Consider the following 15,395-nt stretch of genomic DNA (forward strand, 5'->3'; position numbering starts at 1 on the left):
ACACACACACACACACACACACACACACACACACACACACACACACACACACACACACACACACACACACACACACACACACACACCACACACACACACACACACACACACACACACACACACACACACACACACACACACACAACACACACACACACACACACACACACACGGACAGGGTTACTATTTTAAAAATGTGCAAATGTATTTGGGAACCTATCCATGTGAACATATTTTGGGGGGTGGACCTGAAATCCTCTAGGGGGTGAGTGAAATGCATCAATCTGGTGCATTTTGAGGGGAAAATAAAGAGACTACGGAAACACCCATATGAAACAGATGCCACATCATGTAGACAGACAGTCACCCTGTGTGAGGCAAACCCACATTTGCGATGCGTTGCGTTCACAATAGCCTACATTAAAAAAAAATTAAAAATCGCCAGGCCATCGGGAAACCTCCCGGTCCTCCCGATGGCCAGTCCGGGCCTGCCAGCAGCCCTCTACTTGCTACAAACTTAAATATGAAAAGGTTAAACTACGCACGTCTTCTCGGCTCGCGCAGCACGCTCACAGGCATAGATTGTGCAATATTGTATTGCGCACCTTGGAGGTGCAGCGCAGGCATATTGTCATTCAAGAGATGCGTAGTTCTTTTGGAAAACATGTTTTTCTTTTAGCCTATTCACCTCGTTAACGTAAATAATACTCATTACATTGACACATGCATTATTTGTGATTAAAATAATGGTTGTTGGTAATGTATTAGCGACACAGATGTATGATTTCACTGCGTCCGTGGGAGCTCAGACCCCTCCTTATGGGAGCTCAGCTCTCATTGGCTCCCACATAACTCGAACCCTGATCAGGCACCTCTACCAGCAGAGGTGATTGACAGCATGTGAGAAGCTCCTGCATGTCTTCCTCACATCCTGTTACAGCGCTTGCAATAGGTAACTAAATGTACCTGCCCTAGTGTTTATTTTGATTAACTCTTTATGATCAATAATGTGTTTGCACGATATACGATGGTTTATCTACATATATACATATTTAATGATTTGTATTCCTTCATTTCTTGCTGTTTTTGTTTATATTAAATGTATAATTATTTATTGCAATTATTTCAGTTAGAATAAAGTAGTTGTATATGCTTTTATTTTGAAGGCAGTTTTGGGCACTGGGTGATTTGGGCACCTGGTGTTTATATTGGAGACAACTGGTGGTTGGGTTAGCGCACATTTACCAGGGGGATTCAAGTCAAGTCTACAGGAAAGGCTGCAAGACAAGAATACACTGTTCATTGTACCTTTGATGATATTGGAACCAAAGGATACTTTTGCTTGGACTTAAATCATTCCCTGCGTAAGATTCGTTAACTGTGGCTTCACTGGCAGTTTTATTTTGAGTTATTTTCTGTTTCATATCTTTTTGATTTTCACGCTACAATATTATTACAGACAATTGTTGTTAATGCTGCAACGCCGGCACGTGGGTCAGATCTTACCTTCAGCAGGACTCAGTCCTCGGGCCGCTGAGATCATGGAGAGGGTGGGGCTGCTGTGCACCGAGCGGAGGTAGTGCTCCATGTGAGGGCTCACGTAAGGATGAGGATGGCTGAACGGTGATTCTCCTGATCCGTGGGGTGACAGGCGGATCAGGGAAATATCTGAGATGACTGGACTGCCCGTCAGTCCTGGATGTCTGTGAGGAGGGAGTTAGAGTTAGACCAGTCCAAACAAATGACACAGAAAAATAAGGAAACAGAAGCAATGGAGTATGAGGGTCATAGATAAATAGAAAAACAAGAGCAGATGCTAGGATGTGGATAGTGGAGACATCCTGTGTTAATTTAATTACTTGGATTGTGCTCAGTTATCATCGTGAGTGATCTTCATTGGTATGTTCATAGACAAGCCTTAACCACTGTTATTTCACAAAAGTGTCTGCCGTCTCAATCCACTTACACCCCCCCCCGGTCCCGCAGCTAATACATAATAATCCCTTTTTGTTCGCCTTCTCCTATTAAGCCCTAGAGCCACAGACAAGTCGAGACTGAGGGCTTTCCATTGCAAGGCTACCAGGAAGTGTATCCTCTATCAGTTTGGGTGGGCAAAACACTGTCAGGTTTTACATGGTGTATGATAAAAGAGTACAATTGGATGTTCAAAAACCTTAAGTAGCAGTCTATATGGCAAGAAAAGTCAGAAGTTCTCCAACAGCCTGCCGGTCACATGGAGCTGTTCACTAAATATGTCATCTCTGACAGGTAATTGGCATCTCTGCTTGCAGAAACACAGACAAGTGGGTGTTGTAGTTCTCAAACGCCCAGAGGGGCTGAACTCCAGATAAACACGTCTGCTGGCCGCTGGCAGTGGCACATCCCTTTGAAGGGGCACTGGTACTTATGTCAACCTAGTGTGCTCCTGCTCTGATAAGATGCCTGCCACCACCCCCCCCCCCCCCCCCCCTGTGTGTGGCAGGAGCACCTGGTAGACAGTCATCCCTCAGAAAGTCTCTTAAGCAGGTTGAGTGACTAATAGAGGACGACTGAATGAGCTGGCTGTTTAATACATTGTCTATCTTCACATGATACAATCTTGGAATGTAAGTGGACTTTAGGTGAAACTCTATGGTTTAACTGAGAGTTAGGTTACAGTGATACAAGTCAACTTCTTTCAGAAACACAGAAAAAACTGAAACATTGACTTTATTAAATGTATTATGTCAACAGATTTCACTTAACTGTATTAGGTTAGTTGAAAGCAATAATGTTAAGTTTAAAGTTTTTTCAGTGAAACAAAGAATTGAATGTGGAATATTATGGATTAGCTTAAATTATTGATTGATTGATACATTTTATTTCGAACAAGTAAAATAAATAATTGCAAAAAACAAAGAAATGTTGCAGTGCATAGTTATGTAAGAGAAAACTAAACTAAGTAACATTTACAACAACAACAACAACAGCATTAGCAACAGTAAACAATCCCACATCTAGTGTTCGAAAAGGAGTGAGAAGAAGTATAATTAATTTAATCTCACCCCCTTTTCCCTCAATTATTTATTTATAATCTATAATCTATAAATAATTATCATTATTAATATTATTAATTATTATTGTTATTATTATGATTATTATTGTTATTATTATTATTATTAATCTGCTTTACTTGTTGAATGACATATACATACAAACATATACACATATACAAACATACATATATATATATATATATATATATATATATATATATATTATAAAACACATGAGAACCCTAGGACCCCTACACATTATCTCCATTAAAACTGTATGTGGCAACAAGCATTAACATCCTCTTACAAGTGTGTATAGATATATAGGTCATCAGTCAAACTCTGTTAGGAAAAAAGGACAAAGACAAGAAAAAGGGTTGAAGGTAATCAACCTCAAGAGGATTTAGATGACTCACTGTAATAATGTCAGTGAGGCCCCTACTCAATGAGCCTGAGTAACAGATGACTTACATGTCAGGCATGGGAGCCTCTTTTGAAAATGGAATTCCCGTTTGAGGTCACTTTACTGTTAGGTCAACATTTATATTCAAAGTGTTTGAATGACCCCATTGGACGGTATCAAAGAATACACACTACTTTGTTTCCCTCTCTGTTCTACTATCATGTGTTAATGATCATGTAAAGCACTTTGAATTGCCTCTGCGTCTGAAATGTGCTATATAAATAAACTTACCTTACCTTACCTTACTTTGTCCATCTCATAATAGTGAAGCATTCTGTTGTATAAAATATGACCATATTGACACTCAGAATTATAAACACAATGTAATTACAATAAAGGCACTATGCCCTATCTCATATGGTGAACGAAAGTAACAAATAATGTTTCTATCCATCACGTAAACAGCTGATACAGTAAATGGCTAATGTCTTCATCCTTGGATCATGCTTCACTCTTTAAGAATGTCTCATGAACATTGGGCCGGCAGTCCTTCTGTGATGCTGACACACCAAAACAGAGGACATAGCATAGCTGTCTTTATGAGTGCCTGAGAGATGCTGTTTAGGCTCACAGTTTAGCAGCCTGATGGCTGTGGTGAACACATGAGTGTTTATATGTGTGGTTTTGATTCTTGGCTGCAACAACTGCATGTGTAATAAAAGGGTGTAACAGATAGTTCATGTTGAATGGTGCCCGGATCACAATAGCAAGTGACATTATTTTTCTAAGGTTATTAGTGGTTACAACCAAAGCTTTTGTATCAGTCTGCACTAAAAACCACGAAACATTGACTTTAATGAATGTTTTATGTCAAAAGATTTCCACAACTGTATTTGGTTAGTTCAAAGCAAAACTAATACGTTTAGATAAAAAACATTAGGTTCAACTTAATAGTGTTGCTTTCAACTAACCAAATACAGTTATGTGACATTTGTTGACTTAATACATTTAATTAAAGTCAACGTTTCCGTTTTTTCAGTGAATGCTAAGCTACTGTATGCAGACAATAGATGCCTTAAGTTTATTTCAAATTAGATAAGTACATACATAAATATTTCAGTATAGATCTGTAGAACATCAGTCAGAGGTGTCAGATGGGTTGACCCTGATGACATGAGTGTGACTGGTCCAGGTTGTAGTTACTGGCTATGGCAATGAAAGGTGGGCTTATGAACCCCCCCCCCCCCCCCCCCCCCCCCCACAAATCCCTCTCCAGAGTTTCCCTGCTCAGTTTTTCATTCCCTGCCTATGTGCGGATGCCAACCTGCACCCGGCCCAGCTGAGGCAGCCAACCAACCGGAGCCCGGCCCTCGCTCCGTTTCCAGTAAGCGCCTGCAGACTGCTGGCCTTGTCTGAGGGCCAACTTTCTGCCGTCAGGCCCAGTCTTCCCCTGCAAACAACCATAAAGAGCCCTCTGTTCTGGGCGGGAGCGGAGAAGTGAGAAGAAACAGCCGCTCCATACACAAAAACATGCTTCCCTCAGTCCGACTCAAAGCAGCACACAGAGAAGTTGGCAGTGCCGCCTCAGATCAGAGAAGAACTACCTGGGTACACTGGCTCTGCTGCTGGCTCTCTTTCTGATCAGACAGGGAGACTCACAGCTCAGCAAATAAATCACACTGGCATTCCCACCATCAGTGGTGGGAAAATACTCAGATCTTGTACTTAAGAAGAAGTACCAGAGTGTAGGAATACTCTGTTACAGTAAAAGTCCTGCATTCAAAATGTTCCTCAAGTGAAAGTAGAAAAGTATTCTCATCAAAATATAGTGAAAGAAGCGACAGTAAAAGTAGTCGTTGTGCAGATTGGTCCATTTCAGAATAATATATATGATATGTTTTATAATGATTGATCATGAAAGTGTTCTCAAAGCTGGTGAAGGTGCAGCTAGTTTGAATGACTTTGTATACTGCAGGGTAGCTTGTGGATTTACTCCAGGTGGAACTAAAGTCTGATTTAACACTTGATTAGATTTCACATCATTCATCCACATCTGTAAACAATTTAGTAAAAATGACACAATTTGGAGTGAAGTACAAAGTAGCAAAGAATGTAAATACTCAAGTAAGGTACAAGTACCTCAACATGTTACTTCAGCACAGTACTTGAGTAATACTTAGTTACTTTACCTTTTGCCCAGCATTTAGATGAATACACTTCTAATGCAATATAGTCCAATATGTTTCCACCATGGAAAGAATAAAATAAATACCATCCTAATGTATGCAGCACCTTTACCTCCATTTTGATTAGTGCTGATAAACGGATCCTGGTTTGAGCCAGATATCAAGTTTGATCAGAGTATGCTTTAAATCGTATAGTCATAAAAGATGAGGCTGGCATTATTGCATATTTTCTGAATCTTACTACCAGGCCCAAAACAACCATGTGTTAGTCCCTATGAGTTCCTTGTGATCGTGCTTTATGTGTCATCATATTCAGAGCTTAAAGTGTAAACTTCAATAGTAGTTCTAATCAGCATGCTCCTTCACCAGCATGTTCCACCTACCAGAAACCTTTTTGCAATACTTTACTTCAAACCTTTATCCATCAACAATAGTTATTTGTTTCTTGGCCGATAGCAAACCAGCGTGTCGACACACAAAACTCCAGCTGTAGTAAATCACCTAGACGACCTTGATAATACGGTGAAATGTGCTGCTGCTGCAAATGACAGTCCTGTCTGGCAGGTACTATTATTGAAGCGTTGTCGATCCACCCTTTTACTGACAAGATGTTACTTGAAGTCTGTGTTTTCCAGAGGCTTCAGAGGCACAGGCTGAATGGGAAGCTCTTTGAGGCCTGGCTCTTAATAAGTGGCTGCCTTTTAAAGAAGGTTCCATCATACCTGAACACAATGGATGGCTGGCCTGGTGGAAACATGCTAAGAAACTCTGCTGAAAATCTAAATTCTTCAATGATGCCAGATAAAAGTGCTCTGAGGATCCTTGTAAGGCAGATACTTGAGCAGGAATAGATAGAGGGATCCAGTGAGGAGATGACATGCTTTCAGTTCCTGCTGGTAATTGCTATTTTGTCTCTGTGTTCTGTACTGTGTGATTACATGCTCTCTGTTGTTCCATTGTTAAATCCCTGCAGTGAGAAAAAGTGATTGGGACATGGCCAGCTTGTTGAGCATATGAGTAACGTGATGAGTAAGTACATAGCAGAGTGAACATACAGAGGAGTGAGTCCCAAACAACCTCTGGACCAATCCTATGAACTACTTCACCCCAGGAAGGAAGACTTCAGGTATTTTAGCGTTGATCATTTGAACCAATCTAGTTTCTTTGACAGCGTATATCAGGGCCATGATAGAATCAGAATCAGAATTCCTTTATTATTGCCGTAGCGGGGAAATGTACAGTCATACAGCAAATGTTGCATAGCATGTAAAAAAGGCAAGCAATAATAAAGAGTAAGCTAACTTATTATATATAGAGAAGAAAAGCACACATTAGTAATAATAGAATAAACATAAAGGCAATAAATACACAATCATGGCTAAAAAGTCGCAGCCGTTTTAAGAACTAAGAGGCATATGTTACATTTCATTAGGTAAGTAAAGCACTTTGAACTACCTTGTGTCTGAAATGTGATATATAAATGAACTAACTTTAACCTTAACAAGGTGTTGAGACATTATTCAAATACAAATGTTGTGAAATGTATAACAATGTATGTTTTTCACAGTGAGTATTGTACATTGTATAAGTGTTAGGGCCGCTCGATTATGGCAACAATCATAATCTCGATTATTTGGGTCAAATTGATATCACGATTATTAAAAACGATTATCCATTTACTTTGAAAACATCAATTTATTGGAGAATTTTTTTTTGAACAGTATGTTTTTAACAGTTGATTACCCTGAACTTTAAGTATAATTCAACTGAAAAACCAATTAAAAAAAATTGTAATTTGAAAGAAAAAAAATTAAAATAAAAGAATAATTTTATTATTTAGATTACGTTGTTTTCGTAATCGTTGCAAGCCATAATCATAATTGCGATTAAAACACGATTAATTGAGCAGCCCTAATAAGTGTCTTTATTTCTGTCTTCAATCTCAGATAATTTGTGAATTTCTTTCGAGCAAATTAATTGATTGATAGATGATGTTTTTAATATTAGAGAATTAACCAATTTAATTTTGGATTTAGTTATATGACGGAATATTAACCTTCTTCCCGGCTCCGTAACTATCTTTTGACCTTACCTACAATAGTCATAATACAGCCATGTTCACTATAGTGTGAATTCACAAAGTAATGGGCCTTTCTGCAGCTGATGACTCTGCGTATTTCTCTCTGGGCTGCCACAAGATGCTGCCCATGCAACCTGTGTTTGAGGAGCGGGTTTCTGTCCGTCCTCCTGCCTCCTGGCTGACCAACAAGTCACAATTTGCCTCTCTGGCATTTTCCCCACTGGCTCGGAGTGGGATGAATTATGATGGGACACACTCCCCTCTGTACTTCTGGGCAGCCACGGCGATCAAGATAAATCACCGCGCTGCCCCACAGGGGACACTAAGAACTTGCCTTGGTTGTTTTTGGGGCCCTGATCAGGATGCTGAGGATTTGGACACAACTTGATACTGTACTCCCCGAGAGGAGGGGGCAGTGTACAAAGGAGGGGCCCAGTGGAATGTCAGCCGATTGGATAATATACTTAAATGAGACGGGATTTTACAGAGGGTAATTATCTATTATTCTGCTCCGCTGCTGTCACATACCATTTAGTCTTTTTAGAGTGCAAGAAAATCATTTTGAGACCGTGTGAGCCGCGAGGACATTTCGGGCTATTGATTTGCCACTTCCCAATCTTTTGATTGACAGGTCTCTTGTCTGTTCTGCAGCACATTCCAGGCTGTAACTCAGGGAGCATCCACATTCAAACATTATCCGTGACGATGAGCGAGGCCGGGGCCAACAGGCAACAACATGACACGTCTGTCAAGACCACTGACAACCAATCGTCAGGGTGGAAAATCTTGCACCCCCACACTTCCATGTTAACCAACCCGAAACAATGAAGCGGAGAAACAACATGGACTCGATCTGTACACTGTCTTTAATCAACACATTCCGTGCTGCGGTCTGATTTCCTGCAGAGTGGCCACATGTGTTTGTGTACAGGGGCGGTGTCTGCCACACAACATCCTTGGGCATATTTCAACTTTTCTTGTGCTGCAATTTGCCCCCGACTGCCTCCCAAAAAGCATAAATACAAGCTGTGGAATGAGCGGGGGATCTGTTTTTATCATCTGTTGCATTGTCGTTGAGGTTCTGGGAACGGAAGGCTGGATTTCGGATGCTAATTACTCGGTCAAACACGTTGGCACCCTGGCTGGCTTTCCGGGCTTGTGGGTTTGCACAGAAGATGCCCGATTCCACAATATGCAGAACACAAGTTCTGCTGTCATTCCACAAGAGGCTCCGGCATGTTTCTGCTCTCTGATGGCCGCTAAGTTCGTAAAAGGCAGTAAAACCACAGCCAGAAGGTTGCTACTTTTAAATTCTGCATCAAGACATTAGAAATGAGCAGAAAGATGGCAGAAGCAAGGCTGCTTCATGAACTGACATTGGGTAATGCAGGAAAATAATCTATTGTACTGCACAGGAGATTATTTAGGGAAAACACAGCTTTTGAATAAAGAAAGAATAAAAGGGCCTTAGACAGTCCAACAAGAACCTCAGTTAAAGGGTACTAACAGTTTAAAGGACACAGGATGGCATGAAATATAAAAGACAATATCTCTGGTTCATCCATTTCTATAATTTCCTTTAATAGTTACTCCATGAGTGCAATACTCTTTAATGACTGCTAATGCCTAACAAATCAAATCATTTACTTTTCAGATGAATTGTACAGCATATAAAACACATACAAGAGAGTCAGGAGATGGCGTTTAGCAAAGGTAGCTGAAAGAGTCACTATGTGTCTCTTTAATATCAGATCATTGGTGGATTTCTATCAAATGAATAATTTTTGGATATGAGATAATTTACCTATTATCCCGATCCTTCAGACAGGTAGTAGAACCCTGACACGCAGACACCAGCCGCTGACAAAACGCTGCCACGCTGCTCCAGTTGCCGCGCCGACGCGCAGTAATTAGGTGAATTTGACGCGAGCCGGCACAGAGACAGCCGGATCAAGGTGTTGATGAATTGGTGGGAGCACTCTGTCAGAGTCACATCACATTAATCAAAACAGAAGCGGGTGCAAAAGCTAGCTGTCGACCCCCCCCCCTCGCCCCCCTCGCTTGCTTTGCAGGTGATGAATAGCTCTGCCTCACTGTGTATCACCGGATCTCGCTGAATTTAAATGTAACAGCACAGTTCCTCACAAAACCTCTATTGATCTTACTCCTGGGTTCCTTTCATAGTTACTTCAGATAAGCACGAGGAGGCCGGCAATGTTCGGAAGGCACGACTTTTATGGTAATGCCACATAATACAGTCAGGAAACAAATGAGTTTCTTCTTAGGTCGATGCAAGTTTCAAATCCAAGCCCGCAGCCGGTTTATACTAACCAATGTGAGCCCATGTTTAAAAATGTAATTTTTAGAAATGAAATAGATTTCTTCTTTAACAGCCAATAATAATAATAATGCAAGGATGTTAGGATTTTTAACAAATTAAGTGCTGACAGTTCTACTCAAGTGAAGAATCTCCTTACAACACTGTTTCTCAAATGCCTTTGTCCAATAATAGAACATTTAAGTGTAGGATATGTGTACATGTTATTCAGCATTTAAAGATATTTGTAGTAGTATTGTGAATTGTTGTGTTCTGTATTGTATATGTACAGGAAACATTTTGTATTGTTATATTTTGTATTGTATCATTTTGTATTGTTGTATTTGTTGTTTGACCCTGACTGTAAATCAAGTTTCCCATCCTGGTTGATAAAGTAACCTTAGTAAGTAGCCGGAGACAGAAGAGCAAAGTCAACAGAGTGTAGTTTTGCTGTAGTTCTAATGTGTCTCTCGTCCTCCCTGTCTCCCTCTTGCTCCGTGTGTCTTGTCTGTCTTTGATGTATTTTAACTCTGCTCTGTCAATACAGCTCAGAAAGAGCGGCATGTTCTAGTCTCCACTCTGCTGTTGACAGATCGGAGTAAAAGGGATTGTCTGGAAGAAAGTGACAGCTGACCTCCACAACGCACAATTAGCCACTATGGATCTTTAAAATAAAATCACAAATCTTCAAGTGGAATTGGTGACTGTTTCACATTCAGATCTATTTTTTCTTTATGCCCTTAATCTCAAAGTGATGTTTCAATACTGCTGACACCAGGATGACATGACTCATGTGTTACTTGTATTATCAGGTGAAAAGCACGTTTGTTTTTATTGTTTTTATTATTCAGGTAAACAATGGAAAGGTTGGATAACCATTGTTTTCTGTGTTGTCGTACAGAATCATTTGTATCAACTTACATTAACTCGGAATTGTAAGCTGTATGATTGGATCAAATCGAAATATTCTAAAAGTCTTGTGTAACATTTTCTGGTCTTTTCATTGAAAGCCAGCCTGACACATTTGGCATCTTTAAACTTTGGGATCTCCTCCACATTATATTTGTATTTGAATAAACATGGATTATTTACATGATTTGGTACCACAGATGGAACACTGTTTTTTAGGAAATATATACTTTAACAATGACAGTGATATCAATGAAGACTCACCCATGCATGGCGTGGAGTGGATGAGGCTCATAATGGTATCGGCCCTCGTGGTGTCTCATGTCGATTGGGATGGGGGTGTGAAACGTGGGGAAGAGGTGGGGGAGACCTGGGAGGGAAAGAGAGACAATGTCATAAATCAAGAAAACAGCTAAATACAGTGAAGCAAATACAGTGACACGTTTCCTAAAGAGGGCCTAACATTAACTAATGTAGTAAAAGACGAACAAATGTTAAGGCTGGAGCTCAGTTCCTGACTAATGCCTTGAACGCAGCTTGAGATGAAACTGAAGCGTTTTACAGTTCCTGTAATCCAGCAGTAATTGATACCTTTTACACTGTCTGTGGCTTTTGCCCCGAGAACTGTATGTTCATTAATGACCAAGTATATCCAATGAAACCAAAGCATGGTTTACACAATAATGAATGTGTTTTTATGTGTCAGACTAAGAATGCACGAGTCCACCATTTCCTGCCATTAATGGTCTGATGGCTTGAGGGGAGTCTCATTAGGACAACACAGCCTTCATTAATAACTGTGATTACAGCGAGTAGCAGACAGCACTGTCCTGGGTGAGGAGGAGGAGAGCTCTCATCAGACTGCAGGTTCTCAGTTTTACATGTGTGATGCAGGACGACAATCCAGAATAACTTCTGATCCAGAGCACTTTCAGATGCGTGTGTGTGTGCGTGTGTGTTTGTGTGTGTGTGTGCTCTAAAGAGGGACAGAGATAGAGACAGAGTGCAAAGCAGCTCCCTTGGGTTGGTCCAGAATGCTATTAGGATTTTCTGGCTGTACGGTCCAGTAAACCTGGGCTGACCTGGTAGCAGAGACCCCAGGGTTAAAGGTCAAAGCTCAGTGAGAGCAGATCGTTATCTCTGAGAGGATCACTGGGACTGGGTGGCAGGGGGAAATGAGCTCATGTTATCAAACCAATGACATGCCAGCGTTTTAAAAAAAACACATTTTAAGGGTGAGAATAGAAGGAATAGCCATACTGCAAAAATATGTCCTTTTCTACAGCCGTAGTCAATCAGGACAAACAGAAAAACTTGCATTCACTTATCATTCTCATCAATTCCACGTTTCACTTTTCTCAATGAAATCTAACTTTCTGCTGGTTTTTCACATTACAAGTCTGCCAGTAAAGGAATTCATTACAGCCGTTCACCTAGATACTGGAGGGCTTCAAATGTCACACATCTTAGTAATATTTTTTATTGACGGTAGTTACAATGATGGGGGCGAAAAAAAGTAGAAAAGTGGAAGTGACTGGAATTAGTCACTAAAAAACCAGGGCAACGGGATGCTGGCTGTAAGTAATTGGGGAGTGTAAATTGTACTGACTTTATCAAGACAACAGTTAGATATGGAATCTGTTTTTTTACTGGAACAGCAGAGAAAGTAGATCTCAAAACATCTGTAATATAAACTTGTATTACAAATGAATGTCTAGTTCTGTGACATGGAAAGGGTATTTTTTATCTGCTTGCCATTTTACTGCAAGGAAACAGATTTTCGCATACATGGAATTTGCATTCAATCCCAGTGTTTGTCACTTTAATCACAGAGATTATCACATCGTGTGGCTTTTATTTTCAAAGTCGGCATTTTCAAACACCTCCCTGTTTGAGGTGTGCCTTCGGGGGGCTAACAAGGTGTAACAGGACTCCGTGCCTTTAGGCCGTGGCAGAACGCTAAATGTTGTTTTTAGGTAATGCCAAGTACAATGACAGACATTACTGCTACTTAACCCTGATTGAGCCTTTTGTTATTGTGATTGAGGTAATCGTCACGACGTTGTAGCATCTTGTTCTGATGGGATTACACCCAGAGGAGAGGAGAGCTCCCTGAGGGCGGCCTGAACTGTGACTGCTGTGGAATTAGTTTAAGAACAAGCATTAGCCAACAATTTCCCTTCTGGAAGCGTTACGTAGTTTTCTGTCGGCTGTATTTTACAAATTATTTTTCACAGTAGATTAAACATTTTCTGAAGATACAGTTGATTAAGAGTTGCTCAGAATCAGAATGGAGTTAATGCCAGGTACGTTTATACATACAAGGAATTCGCTTTGGTGTATGAAGGTGCGAACATTAACAACATAAGAAAATAAGTTGTTAGAGAAGGTCAAACATTTTACGATTATAAAAAGAGAATATTTGAAACAAATGATTATATTGCCAGAGGATATGTCTTCAAACATGCCAGGTTCATCTGTGCAGAAATTACAGACATGGCAGATTTGCAGAAAACTAATGACTACCGTTACAACTTTACAAATCACTGGATGTCTGCAGGTGCAATAAGTCTCAAAATGTCCCGCGGCACAGTCCCAAACAGTGAAAAGGGCCTGTGAAGCCAAAGTGAGTTGTAAAATGTGTCTGGTGCCCCGCGCTGTTTGTCTCCTCTCGTCTCTGAGCTCAGAAGGCCAAGGGCTCTGTGTTTCTATCAAGATCTACGCCGCTGGATCTCAGCCAGTGACCCTCAGCCAGTGACCCTCCCTTGCTTTTGTACGTGAGACAGACGGTCAATTCCGAGTCAACTCGTGAGCTACAAAGCCAAGAGAGGCAACCGGTAAATGAGTGAGAGGGAGTGAGAGCTGGGAAGAGGAGTTGGAGCTTTGTTTCACAAGTGGAGCCAGAAGTTGGGGCTTTGTCTGAGAGGTGCCCCCTGCTTGTGCTGCCTGGCACATCTCTGGTGGAGAGGGGCTGGGGGGGGGGCAAGAGATGAGACAAAGACAGACACAGCAAGGTTGTGCTGGAAGTCAGGAGGCACAGGAGCTTCTTTAAGACTTTCACTTTAAGAGTGTATCAATGCACTTTCAAGGGCTCTCCTTTTTCCTTTCAGTTATTGCACTTGTGGTGTGAAGTACACTGAAAAAACTGAACCGTTGACTTTATTTAAATGTGTTATGTCAACAAATGACACATTATGTGTTAGGTTAGTTGAAAGCAATAAGGTACAATACATTTAGTTTAAGTCAACATTTCAGTTTATTCAGTGTACTTCGATAAAGTTTTGGTTATCAAAGGTAGCGCTCTTGACTTCAAGCTTGTAATCTGAGAATCACTCCCATCAATGACAACTTCTAATGCACAAGGACGTTAATTCTAATGAAAAAGTCGTAGATTGCTTACAATTTTTCTTTCAGTACCCATTAAGAAATAATGTAATGGCCATTAGTACACAGGCAGAAACACACCTAAAGAACCAGCCCCAGCCAAAGCCCCAGAGGCTGATCTCCCCCTGCCCGCTCCCAGCGTGGGGCTGCTGATGTGGGGGCGATAGGAGCAGAGCAGCCCCTTCCATCACCCGGACAGCTGCATTGTTTCCTGTTCTGCAGGGACGGCTGCCGACAGGTACATGGCGGGGACAATTCACACATTTCAGCGGCTTGATTTACCGCCCGTCTATCCTCTGGGTGTGTTAGCACACAGCCTCACTTCAGCTGGGCCTCGTACTGCTGAGGACTGTTCAGACCCACATTTGCACAACAAACAACATAATGTGACATTGAGACAGAGGATATACTACCTATGCTACTAAAACCACATAACCTTACTGAAGGAGCTATTTCAGATGTTTTGGAAAAGTTTGATATAATAACCATGATGCCTCACTTTCTCAGATCTCAAGGTTATCAATCAACTCCGCCGTTCGAACACAAGTAGCACATATGTACAGCTTTTTAAAACACGGAAAATCATGCTACACCTTTGACTTGTTTGAAAAGTTTTTGTCTTTGTCTTAGAGCAGTAAGCAGTAGAAAGTATTTACGGTTAGTTGTCTTATCTGCCACTTATTCAGTCTATCTTTCAACAAAGAGGAGGCTGAACGTTCAAACAGTGGAAAGATATGATGAATTTGATTTGGTCTTATTTGGCTATTTCATTTCACATCTCACTCGTGAAATTTTTTTTTTTTTTTTGTCCAATCCGTTTGATTGAGTTTCAATCAAATCATAGTTGGACTTATTTAATAAAGTCACTACTGCAGAGTCATTATTCCATTTTAGTTTGGCTTTCTTTTACTCTAACATGCACATTTTATTAAACATGGCAAATGCTTGGAATGCCCTGAAGAGCTTTGGGATGGTATCATCTAAAACCATGAATCACATCAGCCTACAGGAACCTCTAACTGGTGGTTGTTTTCAGGCAGTATATCTGCTCAGATCTCTAACAACATGTTTTAGGACAGAA

The 15,395-nt window shown here is 40.8% G+C and overlaps 1 protein-coding gene across 1 annotated transcript in view; it reads right to left on the bottom strand.

The window, feature by feature from the left end:
• LOC117547585 (zinc finger protein GLI2-like) overlaps positions 1-15,395 on the bottom strand; it is a 97,651-nt gene that overhangs the window by 36,745 nt on the left and 45,511 nt on the right. Inside the window, 2 exon segments of the mRNA XM_034218403.1 lie at positions 1,507-1,703; positions 11,195-11,300. Of these exon segments, the coding sequence (XP_034074294.1) occupies positions 1,507-1,703; positions 11,195-11,300 (303 nt within the window).

The sequence above is a fragment of the Gymnodraco acuticeps genome, unplaced genomic scaffold (genome assembly GCF_902827175.1).
Source record: "Gymnodraco acuticeps unplaced genomic scaffold, fGymAcu1.1, whole genome shotgun sequence".
In the NCBI taxonomy this organism is placed as follows: domain Eukaryota; kingdom Metazoa; phylum Chordata; class Actinopteri; order Perciformes; family Bathydraconidae; genus Gymnodraco; species Gymnodraco acuticeps.